This window comes from Lepisosteus oculatus, chromosome 4 (assembly GCF_040954835.1).
Source record: "Lepisosteus oculatus isolate fLepOcu1 chromosome 4, fLepOcu1.hap2, whole genome shotgun sequence".
Taxonomy (NCBI): domain Eukaryota; kingdom Metazoa; phylum Chordata; class Actinopteri; order Semionotiformes; family Lepisosteidae; genus Lepisosteus; species Lepisosteus oculatus.
The window spans coordinates 23,074,542-23,099,792 of NC_090699.1; the positions used below are offsets into that span (position 1 = coordinate 23,074,542).

The 25,251-nt window shown below is 38.8% G+C and overlaps 1 protein-coding gene across 5 annotated transcripts in view; it reads right to left on the reverse strand.

The window, feature by feature from the left end:
• Positions 1–25,251, reverse strand: part of ank3b (ankyrin 3b) — a 202,948-nt gene that overhangs the window by 137,454 nt on the left and 40,243 nt on the right. The window contains exon 1 of one of the 5 annotated variants that reach the window (XM_015346598.2): positions 19,825–20,707. The exons of the other annotated variants lie outside the window; for them this stretch is intronic. Coding sequence (XP_015202084.2) covers positions 19,825–19,890 — 66 coding nt within the window. The 5' untranslated portion in view covers positions 19,891–20,707. Of the gene's footprint in view, positions 1–19,824; positions 20,708–25,251 lie in introns of those variants that run through there. 5 annotated transcript variants of the gene reach the window in all.

Here is a 25,251-nt window from a genome sequence, read left to right on the forward strand (position 1 = left end):
GAAAAATATTAAAATTTTATCTATACTATAAAGAGGGCTCTCCTATGCATCTTTTCCTCAAGGACGTTTGAGATGTCATTAAAATTAAAGACATAAATTGTTTAAAAGTAAATAACATTTTTTAATATTGCATTTCTGGGAATTTTACTAATATGAAGAGCCTTTGTGAGATTTTGCTAAAGGCTGTTATTTGCCCATCTTTTGGAATATTAATGAGAGCAGTAATTACACTGAATTCAGACCGACAGTGCACAGCAAAGCAGCCGTGCTCTCCTCTCATTGCTGTCTGTGTGGAAGCGACACCAGCACTGGAAAGACCTAGCACACAGCTCTGTCCTCACGCTTCCCCGACTCAGACGGCTGTGTGTGCTGAGCTGCACTGGCAGCGAGGGGTCTTGAGCTCAGCCTGGAGACAGACAGCTCGTCTCAATCACACTCACACCCACACACAGGGGCTGCTCCGTCACGCTCGGATGAAAATGGGAGGGGGTACAGAAGGTGACACTACACTCCGTAGAGCAGTGCATGAAGGCTGGTTCTCAGTGTGGCCTGAAGCAGGAAAGCACACAGAATCTCAGGGCGTTCATAGCCCTACAGCCTGGCAATGGAGGGTACAGAATAAACATCAATACTCCCAAAAGAACCTGTTGTTTCTGTGCAAGTGATCCTGTTTCAAATGTTCAAACATTGTGCAAAAGTCCTCTTCAATCGAACGAGATTCATTCGTCTCTGAAAAGCACTAATTTCTTCTGCTCTCAAAAATCTACTGTAAATCTTTATTTAGAATATTATCCATTCTGCAGTGCTAATTAGCACGTATTATACCAAGGATAATGTGGTTAACTGCCTTTCAAGAAAACAGATCAGCTTCCCTCTTCTTAAACAATTTCTGATGATTAAACCCTGCGGAGTGAAAGATGCAGAAGTCTGGCCAGGAATTTATGATGGGAGAGAAGACTGGCATTGTTTGATGAAAGGAATATTAGTCTTTGTAAAACTAAAAACTAAAATGTTTGAAGTACATAAGCAAAGAGAATGCATCCATCAATTTTGCAATCGTTTCATCCAATTCAAGGCTGAGGGAGACCCAGAGCTTGTCGTGCAATGGGACAAGATGCCAAACCACTGCAAAGCAGACCAAGGGGAAAGCAAATATAGATACTTGTTAATTTACACTTGACTTTTCAAGCCTCACATAACATCATTGGTATGTCGTGTGTAAAAAAAGTACACCACTAATGCAATTAAAGCACCACTTTTGAACATTCCTTTTGACTGAGTAGGAGATCAATCAGATGAAGTATGGAGACAGGACATTCTGAGATGTAATGTTTATATTTAATATTTAGAATATCTAATAAAAAGAGATGTTTTAAAAACATATCAGCATATCTTTGAATTATTAGCTTCTGTCAACATGAAGCAATATCTTACTGACCAGTTTGACTGCAATCAATAAGTCATACTGTACACAGTATTGTGAACTGAGATGTTTATTTGCTGACATTGATGTTAACCATCACTAACCTATATGGGAAAAATAGATAACATATATTGGCTCAAAATGGATATTTAGTAACATTAGTGCCAAAAGGGACTTAAGAGAAAATTTGGGTCTTTCATTAATACTAAGAGAGTCACTCTGGATGAGCAGAAATGAATCGGAGTGTTCTGACAATATGGCCTCAGGACTATATCTATAGACTATGTCTATGTGAATTAAAGTAATAAAGAACTGATTCAGAGAACTTTCACAGATTCAAATCGGTGTTTGGTCAGTTATCGGTGTCTGTGTTTCACACCCACTTTTAAATGAAGACATTTGTAGCTCTACTTCTGTACAATCAGGGTCATGCGAAAGCTCTGAAAGGAACATCAAGGCACCTCAATGTACACCCAGTCTTTCTACGTACAGTACAGTATATGCTGGGCCCAGGCCATGCCACAAGCCAGCAGCACACCCCTCTAGATAGAATTTTATTGGGGAGGAAGAAACAATTCACAGTGACTTGGCATGCTTTAAGGGCCTTTATGCTAATTAATTTTCTAATGAAGTATCACCAGTGGAAAACTATGTGAAGAAAAAAAGACAACTTGTCCACAGCAGTGCTTTTTTATCCTGAGCCCAAGCTCCTCTACAGAAACTGGGATGCCTGAAAAACTCTAAGCGGATAACTGCTAACTACGCCTTGTGCCCTACACACCTTAGTATACTTTTTCGAGGCAATAAATGAGTGTTTAACTTCTATTCTCTTTCCAGAATGTGAAGAAATGTGAAAAACACTTTCTTTCTGTCATTCTTTTTAGGTCAAAGTTGCACACCGGATGGATTGCATTGTGAATTTTAAGGCAAATGCAAATACACGTTTTTAAATATTTCTAAATAAAAATAATGTTCCCTCTGGAGCTCCTCGTTGAAGTACAGACACCTAGTTTACAGCATTTACATGTTTCCACTTGGTCAGCTTTAAAGATCGCATGGCAACTATAATTTCTATGCTGACGATACTCAAATCTACATCCATACCAAACTTGACACCAGTGTGGCTCTCTATTCTCTCTAATTGCATCTCTGTCATAAAAACAGGATTGACTCAAAATTACCTTATTCTAAACTGTGACAAGACTGAAGCCATGCTTACTGGCACCCCCCATCAACTTTGTAAGGCCAATGCTGTAACTCTATCTGTGGATGGTACTGTACTTGAGCTTCAGTCTAATTTGAAAAACTTGGGGGTGATATTTGATTCAGTCTTGACATTCAACCCACAAGTGCAACATACTGTCAAAACATCATTCTTTCACCTCAGAAATATTGCCTGACTACACCGTACAGTATGTTATCGCTAACTGTGGCTGAAAAGCTGATCAACACATTTGTCTTCTCCCAAATTGACTACTGTAGCGCTCTACTCGCTGGGGTTTCTAAATCCACATTGAACACACTCCAGTATGTCTAAAATTTGGCAGCCAGAATCCTGACCAGGTCTTGTGCAAGTGATCACATTACTCCTATCCTGGAGTCCTTGCACTGGCGTCCAGTCAAGTTTCATGTCAACTTCAAAATCCTCATGTTCACCTATAAGGTTCTGCTTGGCTTAGCACCTCAGTACCTGTCTGAGATATTATCGCCACCCACAGACCTGAATTGTCAATCAGAGGCCACTCTCAGCCCCCGCTGACACTGCCTAGCTGTGCAGGCACTAGGCCAGGACCAAGGTGAGGGGGGGTTAGCACACAGCAAGCTCAGAACCCCCCCCCCTCAAAGGGCTCTCTCCCCATCTCACCCCCACAGTGCTCAGACAGTGCTGCATCTCCACAGGGATTCCTGGTCACAGCTGGTGGGCGGCAGAGCCTGGATTGAAGGCTTTAGGATTCTTACTGCTTATCAGATGAGCTGCATGGAAGCTTCCAGAACTGCCCTTTCTCATGCCAGATTTTCATCTATTCTCTAAAGCAGTTCTATCAAAATGAAGCATGAAGCATTTGTTGTTGCCTCCTTTTGTTGTTTTTATAAGCATACCACTCAGCTAACCAATCCTCTGTATCATTAATGAAAGGGGGGGTTTGTTTTCCTTTCTGTTTTAGACCTGCTGGGTATCCTATTCATTTAGATTACTTTAATAACAGAGCGACAATGCATGCTGGAGAGATCTTGGGATATTTCTTCTCATGGGGTATCTGTGAGCTCCCTATAAAGCCGAAAGAGAGGTTCCAGAAGTAAGATACAAATAGCTAGGGCCAAGATGGACAAGTGTTCTCTGAGCTCAGACTCATCCTTATTTTTTCTTTACTGTCACACATAGGCCTGAAAGGCTTGTGTGACACTTCTCAGCAGCAGTGTGGTGCAGTGGTCTTCCAGTAAAATACCCAGCTGTATCAATGGGCACAAATGTTCAGTCATTTTGGGTAAAAGCATCAGCTAAGCATCAGACTGAATGCTCAGTCTACAAAGAGATATTACTGCATGTATTCCCATTGGCTAGATGATTACATCTGGATCGAAAACCCTGCAGATCTAAACAATGAAAGGTGCATCACTATTGCAAAACTGCACACACGTTACAGCTGAATAGACAAAGGCAGTTAACTTTTTTTTTAATACAAAGGCTGTTTTTTTTCTTTATCCTGGTATTGTACAACATTTTAGCAAAACTAATGGCTGGAATTGTCACGCAGTCAAGCAAAGCAAGAAAACCAGCCTCCTTGAAAGTCCAGTCATGTGAAAAGAAGTGAGAATAATCGACCGCAGAGTGCATTTACGAGTATTCTGGATGACTGTCCTATCATTCATATCTGTGAAGTTGTTCCACAGCACATCACCCCTATATTCTAGTGTTTTGTCTGGCCATGTTAATCACATTAGCTCATTATGTGTCAGATGTAATTTATTTTTTATATATATATACACTGCAAAGTTATTCAAAGAAAGTTCTCAATAGTTGTCTCTCTTTCTGAATTTTTATATCTGCAGAATTCATTTGATAAGACTGAACATTAATGATGATTACGCAGCCTGCCGCAGTTCAAAGGTTTCTCTGGCCCCATGCTGAACACAAATGCCAACAAAGCAGTTGGCTGTAATGCTTTCACATTTTAAGGTCATTCACTTTGCTTACTGTATCTACGATGAAGTGAATGCAGCAGTCAAGAGATTGAAGCAATTTGTATATGTAGTGCCTCATGCATTGCCTGGGGGTGACTTCTGTTTTTCTGATAAGACAGTAATTCTCATCTGTGGTGTTTCATTAGCAGGTTTACACCACATCCGTGAGGGGGATTTGTCAAGCTCCCACTTTTACTCTGAGCTGTGTAACACTCAGAAATGCCAACTACTGTTTGCCAGTCTAGCCTGCTGGCTTCTTTTATCCCCTAACCTTCTGTTTAACCCAATATGTGCAGTATATGGTGTTGGGTGACACAGTGGTGTGGTTTTTAAGGCAGCTTGTGGGACCCCAGGTCGATTTGGGTCTGGGAAAGCTTCTGTGTGGAACTTGCATGTTTTTCCTCTGCACACATGGGTAAGTTATGTGGTGTCACCAAATTGGCCCTGTGAGCACATGTGTTTACAATAGACTGCCATCCCATCCAGTGTGTAGCTGTGTGCCCCGTTGTTTTTCGTTAGGTGTCAGATTCGCTGAGACCCTTTATAGGATAGAGCTGCTATTGATTCCAGATGGAGGTAGAGGATTCTTAAGAAAATTTCAATCCAAAGAGAGATGTGTGTTGAAATGATAATAATAATAAATAATAAACTTTATTTTATATAGTGTATTTAATGGTGGCCTCTCAAAGCGCTTTACAGGATGACAACAATAATAAATAAGAAGAATACACAAGATATAACACAATTACAATATATAGAGGAGACCGTGGATGGTGGTACTGAGAAAAGCAGATGTGTGAAGAATAGAACCAGTTAAGTAAAGGCTTTTCTGAAGAAGAGGGTTTTGAGTCTGGATTTGAAGGAGATGAGATATGAGTATTACTGAGTATTACATATACTGTATGAAATGAGATATGGTATTATGCTACAGTAATGGAGAACAACCTTAAACCTGGAAAGAACCATATACCGGCAGTTTATATGGTTTATACATCTGAACACCTACATTGAATACCAACTCACAAACAACATTTCTAGTTAATGTTTATTAACCCAGACTGAGCTCCGATATAAGATTTATGAATTCAGGAAAATAGTTTTTGTGTATAGCCAGGTTTTAAGAAAACCTGGACAGAAATTAGGGGAAAATGCTCACATTCTGAGCAGTGTGCAACCACGTTTATTTAGAATAGTAACAATGAATGCAGACATCAATGCATCAAGGTTTTATATTGGCACATACAAATAGTGAATGTGCTGTCCATCTTGTTTTTTGTAAGAAGTACAAAACTCAAGAGAAAAAAAAGCACAAAGCTACCTCGTTCCTTTCAGTTGTCTGTGCATAGTGTGTGTATGTCCAGAAAAGCGCTATTTAAGTTTAAGCAAGTATTATTATGTTCACTATTGATCAGCCTTTGAATAAAGAAAATTAAAGTTTACTGATAGCTGCTGGAATACTGAAAAAATAACCATCCATTTTATTAGATATTTTCTAATTGAAATCCCAGTTCTTCAGAAAAGGATCAATTCAAAACAGTAAAACAATATACCATTTTATTGAAATACTTTACATTTATTGCACAGGGGTAAGCAACGTTCTCTGTGAGAGCGAAAAGTGAATTATTACAGCAGGCGATTTTGCTGAATTGCACAAGGCACTAGAACGACTGTGATTGAATCCAACCTCACCTGCACCATGTACAGTACAGAGACTAAAGTCAGTGATGTCAGCCCTTATTATGCCTCTGCCTGATCTTTACAACATGGCACTCATTTTGTTTCTCAGCCTCTCTACAAATGCTTAAATGATAAGCTCTTTTCACACACATTCTGATCAAATTTAAATCAGCCTAACATACAGTACAAGACAGACAGAGACAAACCACCCAGTGGGATGTACTGTGTTTGGAAATTGTCAAAATAAAGCAGTATTTACAGAGGAAATATTGTACCAAAAACACAAGCATACACACAGATGCTTTGGTGGACACATCGCAGAAAAACATGTTAAAGACACGAAAACGAAAACTGGCAAGTGTTGGTTTAAGGTCATTAGTAAGGCTGTGGCCTTCTTTCAAAAGGCATTGCTGAAAATTGAAAAAAATGGAAGGAAAGCGCTGTTTGCTGTTGAAAACTATCCATCTTCAGCAGGCTCAACTCCACAAGCAGACGGCTGACTTTGCTGCTTACTACCAAGTTCATCACAGGATGAGGTGAAAAGTCTGCATTGTAGGCATACAAGCCCACTGTAGTAACCACCAGCTGATCGTTTTAATAAAGTAAAAAAAAAAAACACCTGGAGGAAAAGGGGGTAATATAGTTCATGAAGCAAACCAGAGTCATTGGAAATCCTGGACAAAGCAACTTGCATTTCATTTGCCTGGTACTGCAGTACAACACTGTGTACGCAGAAGATGACATCTAAAGAACCAGCAGGATATCCATCAGAGAAAGTGCCAGTTTCTCTACCTCACACTGTGACCATCCAAATCCAAACCAATAGCATTTTAAGTCAATTATAATATAAAATACAGCACTGTAACTGAGCTGGAAGTTCACTGTAAAAGACCAGAAGTTGTTCAGCTACAAATTTTGTAAGTGGCAATTGTTAAGATATGTCCACACAAAATATCATCATTGAGTTTTCACTCTCGAAAAGACATCTCCAAAAACACCAAGGGCACTACATTCCTACTGTATATATAAAAAAATCCAGACTTTGTAAATATGATCACATATTGAACATCAGTGGGTCATTCGTAAATGCACTAGAACTGTGGTCATAGAATCTCAAGCAAGTTCCAAGTTAATGTTATACAAAACAAAGATCATGAAATTTCAATGTTACTCTATTGAGAGAAAGAAGGCACAGATTGTTTGCATATTTTAATTCCACATAAAACATTACATAATGTGGAAAGAAGATTGAATTTATATTCACATAAAATATTAATCAAATTCAGTTCAGTCCAGCTAATGCAACAGTTCTACACAGCTCTGCTTTACAGAGAAACAACTAAAGCACAAAAATGTTACTCATTAACAACAACTCAAATCACATGTAGAGTCAGGAGAAAAATCAAGCGATCCCCAAGAAAAAAATAACTTGCACCAAAAGGAGGCTTAATTTTAGATTCAGTGTCAGACATCAGTCATTTAATACTAAGTTCAAACATTCTATTCACTGAAGAAGGCACACGTTAAAAATAAGAAAAGTATTTTTGACATTGGAACTATACTTTACATTAACCAGGCCAAAGAACTGCAGCACCCTGACTTCTGCTCCCAGGAACCTGGGCCAACTTCAGCATTAAGCCTAATGACTGTCTCAGCAAAACCCAATATGGTTTCAGAAAACGACACTGCTGGCAATAACCAATGCAATACATTAGGATACAACGCATTTTTTTTACTATTACATTCTTCTTGCCATCTGAGGTATATTTTAGAAATGAATCAACTTTTATTTCTAAATGCGGATTGACAGTTTCTGAATCCCTCATTTCATGAACCTGTTCTACAGACATGGGGAGGTGAGGTTAAGATTGTCCTAGTGAATTCATGTTGTGTCATTATAAATAAATACATCACTGGGTGAAGTATACCACCCACATTATTACAATAATTTAGTTGTGTTTTTTAAAAAAATGTCTGTATATTATAATGGAGTAACAATAGCCATAATCATTCAACCATCTTGTTTTGATTTATGAACAGACATTAAATTAATTATTTTTCAACTGATTTTCATTTTTCAAGTATTTTTCTAATACTGTTTCAAGCAGAATAGAAGTACAAAGGCCTTACTAGCAAGAGCCCTAATAATCAATTAATTGAGGATGCTGTTATGTTTATCTTTTTTTTTTCATTTTGACAGCTCTGTAATTGTTGTGGCTCTAGACTTCCTTTAGCATTAAGTTCACCCCTCTATACAGTACCTCACCCAGGTATGTACACTCTCAGCTGGTGAGCCTGCTAGCCTCACTTTTCACTACTGTCAAATCAATCTAAAGACTCTGGGTCAGCTGGAGTGTAGCCAAACATTTAAGCACTATTCCAGATGAGACTTGTATGATCTACTATATAGGGTCCAGTCACATTCCAGGGATATCAGAGTCCCTGGGAAAATACCACTATATGATAATGTTCCGGGAACCCTGCTGAATCGACCGACTAAGATTACAAGATCAAATCTGCAGCTCAGCATGTGTGTGGATTCTCTCACAAGCAGTTTCAAGAATCTAAACAAAGACTGTGATAAAACAGAATTAATTTGGAATCACGTCTCCCAATTTTCTGTGTGCATTTTTCCCCATGACACCTCCCAGCAAAAATGTGAGCAGATCCCACCTCATTAGAATTGACCGTAGTTGTAGTGATTGGATAATTGGTTTTATGTTAGGTGTCTGCCCATTAGGGTGTTTTCAGGACTTTGGGACACCAAAAGGGCAGCATGTCATTATTGGCACAGTCAAGGCCTCTTGATGATTACATCGCCATAACAGGACATAGCGACCTTTATATCTGCATTGTTACAAAATAACAGTGTATTATGGTTTCTACAAGATGATTCATTATAATGCTAATACATGATTCCCATTAGATCATCAGGCACTGTGTGATCCTCTGTTTGGTACTCATATAATGCCATCACTTCCGAATGGTTAGACTCTCCCAGTGATCCGGGACAGAGAGACTGTAACTCAGTGCATGCCAAGCAGGCCTTGCAAACGGCATGTTCTCAAAGCCGATTCCAGCAAGGTTTCAAATGTCTGCGGTTCTGTGCTGCTACTGTTTTAAAAAGATATGTTGGTGTCCTTGTCTTTTGTTGCAGCTGAGCCAGTACCAGCAGGCACCCCTAAAATTAAAAATTAATTTCTCATAAGCACACTTGATAAAGGAGATGATCTCCACATTCAGTCCCAACCAGAGTGTTGTTTAACACAAACCAATGTTCTATATTTTTAAATGTGTTCGATCATCCTATGTACTGTACAGCTGATACAAGAGCGGTTATTGTGATGTAGCCAGGCAAAGGTTCTTGTATTGCTATTGTTTAATTCAGAATTTACCATTACCGTGTAATACACTAAAATGTATCCCACATTTATGGACTCATCAATTTCCCTACGGGATTAATAAAGTATTATCCATCTAACTCTTTTTGTATCCAATACAGTCTATGAATGTTTGTAGAACACTTCTTCATGACCTGTTCGTATTCCTACTGTCCATGAGCTACAGCAGCTTCACCCTTCAAATGGCAAACTTCAGTCACCAAACTCCTCCTCCTACGCACACAGTTGTTTTCGTTTGCTCTTGATTTTCACTGCAGGACACACACATACTCAGGAACAATTTAGAGACAGCAATTAACCTACACAGCAAGGTGGGGAAAAATCCGAGCACCCAGGCAAAAGGCATGCAGACACGGAAGAACATACGAACACCACACAGAAGGCACCCCAGGCCAGCATTCTATTGGCTTTACAAAATACTGCCTGGACTGATGTTTGTTTAATTTGATTTAAAAAAATGATATTAGCACAGGAAAATTCATTTCACAAACCTGTCTTTATAAAATTAAAAAAAAACTACCTTAATTTTCTTAAAGTAATCAGCATATATGAGCATGTAAAATAAGCATAATATACATTTGTTTTCCAATCCTGGAGCTTTCCAGATAATGATTCATATCATTCTGAAATACAAGAGTACAACACTTCCAAGTGTTATTCCTTTGTGTTGTTATTACCTTTTTGCTTCTTAAAAGCTGGCCAGCAACACCCTTAGATACAGAAGCTCAATCCTGTATTTTATATCTGTGATCTGACATACTGCCAGTGCTCCAAATCAATACCCTCATTTGTCAACAGACTCTTGCTGTGTTCAAACTCCTAAATTGGGTGTTGCTGCATACCAAAAACCTATTCATAATGGAACGTAAAATCTCTAGAGATACAATGATTTTAATTCAAGCACTTCAATTAACTATTCAAAGGAATATTTTGAGTTTAGCTCTTCATTTATTTATATAGTAACTGTTGTGTGCATAACATGTAATTGTTTTGTGGACTCCAGAAAAAACATAGATGTTCTCTCTTGTAATAGCAGGGAAACAAGTCATGCTGAAGTGTTCAGGCAACTCAAAGCCTGCTTATTTTCTAAATAGTTGCTGGATCCATCCATATTTATTAGCCTATCTGTCATGCTAAAGTACATTTTTCACAGTTCTGCCACATTTTAGTTTGAGAAAACTGGAAATTTCACATGGATTTACTGAAGTAATAGTCAATAAATGTTATATTTTATTTCTTTACAGACAATGCACATAAAAATATCTGCAGTTATGTTTCATTTCTATGGCACTGCAGGAGATTCAGTACTGCTATGCTGATTGTTAGCCATCTGAAAGCATCTTCTGAAATGTTTATTAGTCTTATTTTTTAAATTACCACACAAAGATGAAGTTGAATGAAAGATTAGCCCTTTAAATGAACACATGTATGACAGATATGACAAATTAGACTCATGTCCATAATTTCTTTGAAGAAATGTTTTCCAAAAGCACTCTTTAACCTCATGTTTTGTGTGATTTTACTCAGAGTAACTCAAACAAAGAACATTTTAAGATTCTGGACTTTTTAAAGTAAGAAATGAACCTATAAAAACTGCATAAAATATAAAATAGCTTCAACCATTTTGTATCAAAACACATAATGCAAGCATTTGCAGCACTGAAACCACAAAATAGCTTTACGGTATGGTTTACCAAGAAATTACGTTTCTGTATCAACAAAAAGATGAAAAACAATTTGATAATTGTGGTAACAATTATATAAATAAAACATGAGATTACAAGCCATTTCTTAACTACAGTACAACCACTTGTGCCCGCACTTGTGATGACACACAATCAAATAATCAATTCCTCTCAATATTTCTGACGATTATTTGATTTAATATTCTTTAGTGATGAGAAGATATTTTCTATGAAAAACAAACTAAGCAACATTTTGTTTTTCTGGTGGGTGCTAGATGTTATTTCACCCTGTATATCAGAACAGAACAGCAATACAGCTTAATAGATCTCAGGCTATAGCTGTTTCTTCTGTTGTTATGAATACTGGATCATCATCAAATTAAATTTATCCTTCACGGGTTAATAAAAGTACTCTTAGTCCTACATACAGAAGTTCTTGAGAAACAAGTTCATGCTATTGAAATGAAAATGCTTTTGTGCTGAAGACACGCCAACGTTCTTGCTATCATGTTGCCAGAAGTATGTTACTCATGAAGCATGAAATCCTTTTAAATTGTTCCCCCATAATATGAAGCACCTGGCAGTGCCCCTCAATCATTAAAAGCTGATTTAATACCTTCATTAATTAAACAGAGGCCTGGCATTTATCAAGCCATCCTTGTAAATATTTTAAAAGAAGATTTTGATACACATAAATCAAGTCTTTTTGACAGAACTACTGTACTATATGTGCAACTACAGTATATGCTCCATTAAAGGGAACCAAAAATCAGGTGGCAGTCAGCCCTGGGTTAAAAATGATCTTTGGAATCCATTTCAGCTATTCCATTCCCTGTGTGGGTTACTTCCCATAATGTTGACTCAATGAAATGCATCGAGCTCACTTCCTGTCCCATCTCCCAGTTATAACTTTGTGCACCCATATTGGTTTTCATTCAGATTGTAAACACCATCCCTGTTAGGCTCAGGTTAAAGTTCACCGGATGTTTGAATATTTGACCACATCTCATTTCTCCCTGAGCACAGCTCTTCCTTGGTTACGCTGTTCTCCATTTTTGTTTGTTTATTTTGTCCATGACTAGACCCTTGGGCCCTCTAATCCAGCTTCAGCCTACTTCCGAGATCTGACACGTGTAATCACAGGAGAGGAAAAGTTAGACTTCTCCTTCCCGCCTCCCAGGCAGGTGGTGCTGTCACACACTGACCCTGATCAGCAGATTTACAGTATACTGCAAATGACTGCTCTTTGGCAGTCATCAGGGCAGGAAGGGCAACTCTCACACACTGCGCCTCTAAAAAGATCCATGAGATCTCAAGACCCAGCTCTACTCAGTCTTATTTGGATCAGGAATATGGCATGGTATGCTTTTTAAAAGCACCAGGAATTCCTACCCTTTAGCTATGAGAAATTCCTATTCAAGGTAAGAATGTGGTTTGTAGGGCATCAACTGCAATGTCATGCATTGTGTCATCTGTCATCATGTCAGGTTTGGTGTACAGTCATCTGAAGATTAACGGCATGAGAATTTCAACCTCCCATTTTCAGAATACCTTGACAACCGGATTTTTACAGAAGTGCAAAAAGAAAATCAAGGCTACATTTGAATTTCCCACAAGCGATGCTAAAATCAGTCAGTTTAAATTTCCCTTAGGGGGAGTACCATAACATTTGTTGCTGTAGTAGATCCTAGTAGATCCAGGCACAATGACGGCACCCAATTTCACTACACAGAGGAAGCAAAGCTTTTTATGAAAAAAAAAAAGGTTTAGCAAAACCTGAAAGATGTTTCAATCAATATAAGATAAATGTGAAATGTTTACCCAAGAGCAAACAATAACTATTTCCAAGATGGCCATGGAGCTATTTTTCCTTTGAAGTCTGAAGCTTAAAGAAAAATCAATTACTTTCAGAACACTTGTCACATCCTCGTTAGTTATTTTACTTACAGAAATGCCAACGTTCAGCGAGCTCCTATTCTATGTGTTCACATAAATAAAACAAAGGTTTGTTCAGTTAACATGACTGCATATATGTTTTAGAGTCTCCAAGGAAGCACTCAAGTGGGCTCTTAAGATTAAATTGTTCATTTTCCATGACTGGTCCTAACCTAGAAAAGTATCATTGGAATAACTTAAAGCTGTTAGCCATCTCCTCACCGTTACTTACCGTACTCATACCGCACCTTAAATTAAGGAAACAATGATAAAAATGGGGTCATTAAAGTGATAGATTTGTTATTGTTTCATTTTTTTGTTTTACTCCTCTAACTCAAAATCTCAAAGAGACAGTATGTCCACACCTCTCTGTTAAAACACCATGACATGATCCTTGGTCCTTGACCTCATTCAAAAAACCACTTCTGCCATAATAAATGACGGGACATGTCACACTGGTGTGTTAAAGTGATGGAGAATTACCAGCAATTACAATAATGTCACCAATAAAAGTCAATATGCAAATGAAACTCCAAGGCTGACAATGGAGTGGACAGCAAAGTGCACCGTGCTGATGGCTTGTGAATCCATAATGAGAAAAAGGGGAAGAAAACCAAATTTCCCCACTCAATTACTTATTTTTCTAAGGGAGGAGATTTTGAAAAAGAAAATAAATTTTTGCAAGTATTTGTAAATGAGAGAAAAACAGCTGGCATGATTAATACTGAATGTGCACAGCTGGACATCTAAACATTGCTTGGAAAGTGTAAGCAAAACTGAATATTAATATCAAGCCTCCTTAATTATTTCTGGCCATTGTAGTGACATACTGTATAGAACACATTTCTCTTCACATTTTTTAAGGTGTATACGGATAGTAAAAGTTGAGAAAAAACAACTTAAGCCGCACAGTACAGTAATGCAGTGGTTTACCCTGATCCTGATCATTTCTGGACACAGAAACAGATGTGCTTTTCAGTTACCCTATTGCACACTGGAGTGCCAAAAATAGTATTATTGCGCTTGAAAACATACCTGTATATTCAAAGTCCTGTTGCTTTCTGAAAAAACACATAGGGATTTTCTCCAAATTGTCATCATTTCAATTAAGAACATAAGGAATGTTAGAAACAAGTGGATGACATTCATCCCATCTTGATACTTGGTTACTAGTAGCAAACAAAGGTGTGGGTCTCATCCAGCAATTTCCTAAAAGAAGCCAGAATATCAACTTTCATAACTTGGCTGGGTGGTTGAAAAACTAAAAAAAAAAAAACATTTCTACCTTTTAGGTATGGTCAGAGCAGAGTTGGGAAACAAAACAATTATTTTAAATGCCATGGAAAAAATGAACAGATAGAAGTTATATAACCATACAGCTGTCATGTATCAGAAGACTTTAAACTCCACATAAAAGCCACATCTGGAGATGAACTACAGGGACTGGAACTGTTCATCCAGACACCTCAGAGAGCACCCCTACAGCTGAAGCTACTGTACAATGTAGGGCACAAAACAAGGAAGAGAACACAAGAAAATGGGCAATTTGCTCTTAAAAAAAGCAACATTCATATAACACACTATATTCTCAAGTTACAATTACAGGCAACATTGCAAAATTGATTGATAACATGGAAAATGAGCAAATGCAATAGCCAGTTCAATAAGAGATGGATAGACAGCACTGACTGCAATAGAAATGTAGTCTTATACTGTACATTATATACATTGACAACAGACCTATCCCAGGAAGTAATCCCACAGATTGCTGTAATGATCCAGAAGCAAGGAAATATAGAACAATAATTCAAGTAAAGGAACTTGAAAACCAGAAAGAGTCAAATTTATTTGTAGTTATAAGGTAAGGGCAGACAAAAGCAAGTTGAAAGATTTGAAAAACCCAATTTCTCCTTTCAACAACCTTAACAATCACAAATTGATTTATGAGAACTGAAAATAGCTACTTTACTGATACAATGACACATGTTAACATGAAATTAGCATTGAAAAAATGATCATGTCAAATACTCAAAAGTCAAAAGGAAAAACAACATCATTACATTTTGTCCCATTGACAAACCAATATTGTTAATACCAGATGAGTATGTGGTATTTTTCACGCCAGTAAAACTCATTTTTACAATTACCAGATTTTTGTTGAATCCCATTCAGCGTATGCAAGTGGGGAAAAGGAAGTTTTAATGGTGTTGCCTTCCATCAGAGCAGTGCAACTACTATGCTGAAAAAAACACATTTCTGAATCAAAAAAGGGAACAAGGAGATGGTAACAGCCATTATCACTTTAGGAATAAACCATCCAGTCTCTCAGTGCGGATTTGATTTGTTCATCACATGTTTATTCCAACAGAGAAACACAAAGCAGAGGGTAAAAGTGGGAAGTACTGTATGTGGAAGTGTATTTAAAATAAAATAAAAATGGAAGTACTTCTGTCCGCAAAGGATCGTGGGAGTATGGAACAAGCTAGTGAACCCCGCCACAATGCCACAGCTGTGAGATGTCACTGGCTTCTTTCAAGAAACAGCTGGATCCTTGAATCCATTGGCTACCAACTACCACAGAAGCTAGATGGGCCAAATGGCCTCCTCTTGTCCATTACGTTGCTTAGGTTCGATAAAAAACAAAGCCTATTATGAAAATCTACCTTGCGTGTCTGAAGTTTTCTACAGCGAAACAGCGAGACAACCCAGTTCAGTCTAGCGCCATTTAACTCAAGAGGGACTTAGAGCCGCATTATCTTGATTCCATGTGACGCACGCAGCCTGAAACCATTCCGTGGAGAGCAACAAAAACCTTGACCACCGCAGAAGAGCAACTAGAAGAGACTGCAGATAAGCCTGACATCCACCTGAATGGGAGCCGCATCGCCATTTTTCACAGTGATTGATGCGCATCTCGATATTTAAAGGCATGCGTCGGCTGGGACAAACTCTGACATCTCTCGAGCTAATGGAGATCTTTATGACAACCACTGTCTGCTCTGCTCCCCGCACACAGCGCTGGCACACCTGCCAGCTTCTAAAGGTCAGTCTCTCATAATGAATGAGTACAAATCTAGGGCAAAACAATGATGCCCCAAAATAAGTAGCCCTCACAGGCTTCTATTTAGGAAGACGTGCAAGGAAAGCAGGACAGTGTTTTGGAGGGATTTAAAAATGGCAAAGCTTCCGCAGTGTCTGGTCCACTTAGGAGAACTCCGGAGTGCTGATGATTTTCTTTAAGGACACTTTGCTTTACCATTTATATTTTTACTAATCAGCTTGACGAGGATAAATAATATATTACACCTAGAATCTTTATATAAAATGAGCTTTTCGCCACACAAAAATACAAAAACAAGAACTTCCAAAACCACGCAAAAAATAGATCAAAATATTTATATGCATTTACCTAAAAGGAAAATAAATGATTACTGTAAAGCATTTTTTGCCTCTTGACTCTAATTCTGAGATGACTGCAGAAAGAAAACATTGCCTATTGTTAACAGTCAAAATGTAGCATCTTACTTTCTTCTGATGTTAATTTACTGTAAAATACACAAACACAGGGTCTGAAACAAAAAGAATACATATTTCTTTAAAAAAAACAAAACAAAACTCAATCAAATCCCATCAGAGGTCTCCTCTTAGGTTTATAAAGCTGACAAGGTATAATATATGTGCATATCTTCATATACAATATGTGCAGACCCTTAACACATCAGTGAAAAGCTGACTGGACATTCATTACTTATTTTACATGTACTCACATAACTGATGACACAAGAAAATAATTTAGGCATTTTCAAAGGTTTTGAAGAGTTGTGTCTAATGACTGGTACCCTTGTGCTCACTGAAACAAGGATGCTGCAAATTTTGTTTATAAACTCCTGATCCACAGCTACAGTATGTAAAATACATCAGTATTAATTTGTTCTGTGTTCATCTTTTACATGGGGGGAAACCCTATCATGGCAATTTAATCAATCAATTTTTTCAGCGATTTCAATTTCCTGCTCTAATATCTCCTTTGCTATGAGTCACATTTCATTCCATGACTAGCAAATTAGCGTCTGCCCAGGATTAATACACCCCTGGTTTCACCTTTAGGCTGAATTCTCTCCACTGAACAACCCTTAATCCCTGCAGATGTCAGCACGACACTGAACTCTGGAGACCTGGACTCATCTTGACGGGCCTGCGTTTCATCTCAGCCAGGCGTCCGCGGTGTGAAAATCCGAATTAAACCCAGAGCACTTGCCTTTCCTCGGGAACATAACGGGAAACTCGGGGAGCACACCAGGGCTTTGACTGTGCCACTAACAGTGGGTCACAAGCCAAGGAAATGTGGCACCTGTGCTCCACTACCGCACACGAAGCTTCTCGGTTGTTTTTCCAAGGCCAGCAGTTTAGCGACCTTTTCTTTTCACATAACCTTTTCCTGCTGCCAGTCTGTGCGATTACATCAGCATACCTAAAAATGCCCACTGGGCGGCGCTATCTAAGCACATACCATCACAGGTGCCAGGGCAACCACAGTCTGGGCAGACGAGTTCGATGTAATCGACTCGACTCTCGAGACACCAAGGTGCCCGGCCATTATGATAGCAACCCAAAGAGCAGACTCCTGATCCGACATTTCATAGGGAACAACAGAAGCTAAACAATCCCCAATTACAACAGCTTCCATTAGGCCACAATATGTGTTCCAGGGGACACTGCATTGACATTTCAATTGTCAGTAAAATGACATGTAACAAAAACAACATTAAGCTGAGTGTAAACAATTGTATAGTAGTTTGCTCACCTTCAAAAATATTTTAAAAATTTAATCTTCAACATAGTTTTTTAAGATATCAATAATGTCAGTATTAAAAATGCATGATTTTGGCCTACCCTGAGGAGATTTGAAAGAAGACCCTTTACTCCCCGGAAACATTTAAACGTGTTGCTGTTTCAGGTGTTTTGATCCCCAACATGTGCAATTATTGGGATCTGCTCTGATGTACTGGGCATTTTGTGCTGCGTAGTGTTTTGTTTGCCCTGTATAATTTCCTCACATCAAAGAAAATGAAACACGCTGCTGGCGCCAGTTTAAGACAAAATGGTTTATTTGTTTATTGATTCATGCTGGATGGGAAGATTCTGTTAATGGTACTGTAGCATTCATACAGTATACTGTATGTGTATAGGTTTTATTTCCTGTTGATATTATCCCTGATCATGAACCTCATTCTTAGAAAAAATAATTTTTAATAATACATTTAAGGATTAGAGAACAAGACCACACCCACTATAAAAAGCCACGATTCACATTCCTCTGACATTTAAGTGTCATCGGTTCTGTGTCATATATAAAATTGTCCCCTTGTGTATTATTTGTCTGAGGCATGTGTTTGCTTAGACATACAAAGGCTGCTTTCTCTCTTGGACTTGCAGTACCAAAGATGCTAAGCACACTTAAGCAACAGGTTGAAGTAACACTGTGCATGCATTCAGCTCGTTGACATCCGCCATCCAAACAGTTACAGTAACACAATTCACTCCTGAGATGAACAGAGGCAGGGTACCTTAGAACAGAGAGATTTCACGGACGTTGAAATAATATCAGACAAAAGAAGCATGAAGCTGTGAACTCATTTATTGCTTTTGCTGTAGAATGCAGTTCCGTTTAGAACATGTTGACAAAAAAAAAACAAAGCACAGTAGCTCCATAAAAAGTCATGCTTACGAAGAATGTCTGTTACACCAGTCTACTTAAGTATCTTCAACATCAACAGTGTTTATTCTGCCATTCTTGTGGTATAGAAACCAGTGTATAATTCTCAATCAAGTTGATATACCTTATAGATTTTGAAATTACATGTACATTTTGCTTTTGAATTGGTAGAGTGTTACTGGGTTTCAGACAGTAAAAAATATATTGTATTTTTAGCCTCTTTGTGAAGGCGAGCTACTCCCTTATTAAGCCAGAAACCTGTTTTTCACAATGCCTAATATGAACAAACAGCATGCTTCTATCAGTTATTATGATGGTTCATATATATTTCAGTTATGATGCTACCACCCAAAAACAAATACAAACAAGGCAACAGGTAAAAGGAACAGACACACATAAAAAAAGTGTTAAAAAGACACTAAGGTAGATTTTATTTACATCGCCAGATTAAAATGGTTTTGTGAGAACTGAATAAATGCGAGACAAACCACCCAAATTTCTCTCTCTGACAGGAGCTCCTCTTTCTTTATGGCATTGTCCCCTTTTCATCGTGAAATCACACTACAACGTGGGAGCAGAAAACAAAAACAGCTCACAAAGAACACACCCCTCTGACTCAGCACTAGAAAAAGGAGGAATATTCTTCCTCTTTAATTGGGTAAAAAATAATCTGTTGATACTGCCAAGGACTACAACTTTAGAGAAAAAAAACACGAAAGAAAAATTAAATCAGCCCATTACCTAAACATAGCCAAGCAGACACACTCCACAGACAGCTGCTACTTTAGAAAGCTTTTTCCTTACCTTCTTTCCTTTCTTTTTCCGGTGAGCTGGCTTGCCAGTGCCCTTTTCCTTGGCTTCTTCACTCATTTTGGGTCAAATATGTGTTTTTTTCCTTGATTTTTATTCCACCATTAAGAGCTGTAGAACTGTGGCCAGTATCTCAGCACAGACGTCCATGTGAAGCCACTACCAGTGGGGAGTGACTGGGAGGTTAATACTCACACACAGCACCAGTTCCACAGCTCTGATTCACTGGGAGATGTTGCCTTTTTTGCTGCCCATCAAGCCCAGGTGGATAAGGAAGAAGAGGCATCAACGAGATTCATATTCCTGTAAATCAATATCCTTTTGAGCAGATTCTTTGCTGGCTATCACTCTGATGGTAACACCAACACAGACTTTTAGTGCTTTACTGCTTTGCTCAGTCTAAATGGTGCTGATGGGGAGAGACACTCTCTCGCAGCCACACAAAGAGAGAGAGAGAGAAAGAGAAACGGAGAGTGAAATTAACGGCAGACTGCTGACAACTCTCAGAAGCTCTGCCCCTGTCAGTGGATTTCTTTCCCTATACAAGCTGAGATATCAGATGTGAATCTCAGGATTGCTGCTAGCTTAACAGACCAACTCATTAGCGAGATGCATCAGGTCCTTCCAGAAATGGAAGTCTGTGAGTGCACGGTGCCACTAAGATCAGGTTACTGGATCTTGAAGAAAACCCCTCCCTTTAGCCGGCTGGATGCAAAAACAATAACAGAGGCAGAGGGATCTGCCTGAAGACAAGGCTCAGAAAGACAAGTGCGACTGCTTTTGCTTCATCTGTGTTTTCCTCCCTCAGTGCACAATAAACAAGGTAGCCTTTATTTAAATCCTTCCCTGCCACCCAGCCACTCACTTCACATACAATAGACGTGTCACACTCGGGAAGCACAGAACGGCATCCTTGTGCTTCTCCTGTCTCCTCCAGTAGCTGCTGCTTCTTCGACAAAAACAGATCCAGCCTTACAGCGCTGGGGCTCAACCGAGCTGCAGGCAAGTGGAAAAAAGGGAAAATCCTTCTGCTGGCTGTACAAGCCAATGAAGCCTTGAACATCACAGGAGAAATTGGCTTCGTTGTCACATTCTACTTTGAATTAATAATTAACAAAGCAGGCCCCACCTCAGCCATGCCTGTGGTTCTGAGATTATCACCAGTCTGGGGGGGGGGGGGCTACCACAATGTACTGTAACTGGAATACCCAGTCCTTATGATGTATTTACTTATTTCTGTAAAAGAAGAGTGTACTGTCTTCAACCACAGAGGAACTGCAATCAATGGTTCTATTAACTTTTTTAAAAAGTCAGTAATACTACCAATTTCTAAGGGACGTTTTATTCCAGATATACTGTAACCCTATCCCACATTAAAAATATTCAGAAATGTCTGCATATGTTTTTACATTTAACAAAAAAATGTAAAAAGAAAAGCTGATTCAAATATAACTAGGTTTTTTTGATAGTTACTAGGTATAAGGTACAAGTTCTATTTTTATTTCAATAATAAAAGCAAGCAGGTTTAGAGATATAGCCAATAAACAGATGCTGTATTAGTCCTAGATGCAGTATATTACAATATGACTATGTAGTAAGGGGCTTCAAAAATAAAGCAAATATTATTGGCTCCAATGACCAGATGTTTCATTTTTTATGACTCGCAGTACATACAGTAAATATATACATTTGTGGGGAAAAAACAACCTGGTCTTTTTAGTCCACCCACTATTTTAGGCTAGGTCGCATGGAATTATCAGGCTGGAACATTAAAAGGCAGTTATTTCCATCAAGTAAATAAACTCTGGGATTAATATTAACACATTACTTATTAAATGATCCTGGACCTTCAATATACAGTGAAAATGCAATGGACAGTGTGAAGGAGCACTGTGCTTCTAAGCAGGAAAACTTTCCCACACTGACACTGTACTCTGCCCTCTGCTGGTCAATTTGAAACACAACAGGAGCAAGGCTAACGAAAGCTAACCAACTTGTACAAGAAGCCCAACCACCTGACGGAGACCTAGGAAACACAGTGTTAATTAGGGTGTGCTCACAAATTAATAACAGTTTCCTTACAACAGACCTTCCTAAAGTTTTCCCACTTTAGAGAAAAAGCTAAATGTTTGGCATGCCCTGCAGCTGCTTTAATTGGAGACAAACGAGAAGAGACCATTCCGCCCATGCGACTTGTTTGACGGTTAGCAGCTTTAGTATCCAATTTATCTCTTCTAACTATTTCTCAAAAGAAACCATCAACATCAACAACTTGGCTGGGTAGTTTGCTCGTTGGATAAAGAAGGGCCTCTGGTTCTCAGTTTGAAATGTACTTCCTCGTAGTTTCCATTTGTGTCCTCTGGTTTCCTTAATGGCTTTGTATGGGAGCGTACAAGCACATACAGTAAGCACTCCATTGCACTTGTGCATATGACAAGGAAACTAAACTGAACTGGTTCGTGCTTTACTGTTCATTCTGAAGAACCCCCCTGGGCTGACGTTGTCAGTGCCTTCAAGGATTTTTAATACTTGTATCAGGTCCCTTAATAGCCTTCAGTTGAAGCCTGAAACAGTTCACCTTATTTAGCCTCTCAGTGTAGGACTCAGGTCTCTCGTTTCAGGACTGATTCCAGAGTGGCAGGATCAAGTTGTGACCAAAAATGTACACATTGCTCTAATTGAGACTTACTAGTGCATTGCTCAGTTCATATAACATATCTATTGATTTAAATTCATGGTACTACTTTTCTTTAACTGGACTGTGTTGTTTTTAATCATTTTCTAAAGTGATTTTTTGGCTTATATTTGTCCTAATTGATTTGTTGAACCACTCAGAATAGTGCTTTTTAATTGTTGGTGTATGATTTAGTTTTAAATATATATACTGTAGCAAGGAGAGACTTGCCTATACTGTAATTTTCAATAGGATACACAACAGGGATTAAAGTTTTTCAGGCAAAATCATTTTGTGCTGTTGTGGGTGCCTTTTCCATCACTATTTATTATTTTCCAACAAAAAAACATTCTAGGACTATGTCACTAGGTTCCTCCTATTCCAGGACAGTAGGTGACTCTTTCTTAGTTTTACCATATAGCTTTTAGCCAAAATACTGTTTTGGAAGCATTTCAATGAAAGCTTAAAAGGGCATTTCAAGTTCTGAAAAATAACAAAGCCTATCTGATAAAAACAAACATTATAAATACATCTCCAGAACTACCAAGGCCAAGTTCATTGGCTCATTTGCAGAACTGGAGCCCTCAAGTCAAAATCATCTCCCTGTGTTCCAGTTGCCAGTGGGACAACAGCTTTATTCACAGTCAATTGAACGAACCACAGAACTTGAGGACCTGAAGGCGGCGATCTTTTGCCTTTCAGCTCCTGGAATCCGACATCAAGAACTCTCTCCAAGTTGTCTCCCAACAACAGAGAGCTGTGTTTTATCGAACCCCAGGAAAGAAAGATGCCCTTTCCTGTATGTATCCTATTTTAGCAGATTTCCCCGGACATAGACCACTCATGCGTAACATTTCCAGAGGCCACACGCACTCAGCAGGGTGGGCCTGTAATGTGAAGAGCCTAAGAAAAGTCACCAATTTCTGCCCTGCCACTCCTGCTCCTAAAGCGACTAACCGACCTCGCACAACAGAAGCATCACAGACTTCTTCCAATTGTGAAATACTGGAACACAAAGAAAAAGATGTCCAGTGAACAACCGGAAATAGAATCAACAGGACCAGACTTTTATATGTCTTGATTAAGACTTGTTTGCTGAAACGTTCACTACTGTTAAATACTAGTGAATGTGTCAACAGCCATATCACCCTACAACTCAACTGGCAACCCACTGAAGCTCAGCAGGTGTGAGCCTGGTCTGTACCTGGATAGGAGACCTCCTGGGAAAGCGAAGGATTGATGGGGGCACTATACTGTAAAAAGGCGATGTCCTGATTCGCCATGGTCATTAAAAATCCCAGGATGTTTCTTGAAAAGAGCAGGGGTATTGCCCCAGTGTCCTGGCCAATTCTATTAATAAAAAAAAGTGTTCAAGATTGCATGTCCCATTGATTTCACTTTTATTCGTGTAGGACACCACGTGTGTGATCTCTGGATGTGCATTATTTTTCATCGTTTGTTGAACTTCTGCACCACATCAAACAGTTCAATGTTTCAAAAACAATACAATTTCCTTTTCTTAAGCAAACCTGAAAACATTCCCTAGTTGAGAGAATCACACATTCGACTCTTCTCATACATGAATGTTCTGTGAACACAAAAGGCTAAAATGTGCCGCTGCCAAGCTCTCAGTCCTGCCTTAAACCTTGATCTGCTTAATTGACTGCAACACATTCTGACAGGAGTGACCTCAGCATTCTCACACTGAATCACTGGTGACAAATTCCAAAATGACTTTTTTATACTTTCTGATGGCTCAGAACATCATAAATCTCATATAATAATGCCAAGTTATGTCACAGCTGGCAGTTCAAAACAGTTCTCGTTTTTTCTCCTTGCATAAACTGCAGGGATTTTCCATTTTACCTTTGTTAAACACCGCTTCCTCCTAAACCTTCACTTTCACAGATCCTTATAATCACAGCACTAAGCTTTTATCATTGATAAAGTGCAATAGAAAGCTCACATAAACATTCTGGACACACAGATGCCATCTTCTCTCATTTGTCAGAATTACTGCAAATGTTTAACCAAGCAATAAGTTTAATGTTTAGATCATATTAGGAATAATGGTCCTGGCAAAGCTCATTTTTGTGCAACAAACGCTGACCCTGAATCTACTGTCAGGTTGCACTGCAGGGCTGGATGTGGTGGCAAGACTAAGCTTTGAGACCATGGGCATTTTCAAGAGGAAAGGGAATAGAACCGCCCTGACTTTATGGAACCCATAGATCCAGGTACTGGCAATGAGAAAAACACAGTAATTCAATAATCAATGGGACATACTGTACTGCAAAGGAGTTTAATGTGTACAATGAGCAGCATTTTGGTTGTTAAATCAGGTGACAATTCACTGAGCTCTGTGGTATTCAGAGGTTATATACTGTATGTCAATTTTTACTTGTTCAATTCCATGTTTGTATCGACATTTTTGGTGTACACTTCGTGCCTCAAGTCAACACACATGTCCGAGAAACATTTGTTTGGGATTTTGTTCACCTTAGACAAGCCATTAATCTCTTCTGTTTTCCCGTTTCCCCCCCTCTTTGCTGATAGCTTCTCCCCTTTAACAAACAATTGAGTTCACAGTTTTGCAGTCTCAGCTACAGTGTGCGCACATTCAATCTCTTGCAGGGACAGATGATTCTCTCCTCGCCAGCACAATGCACACCATGCTCTGGCTTAGTAAGCAAAATTCTTACAAGAAGAATGTGATGTAAAAATGATGTGAAGCCAAAGATACGAAG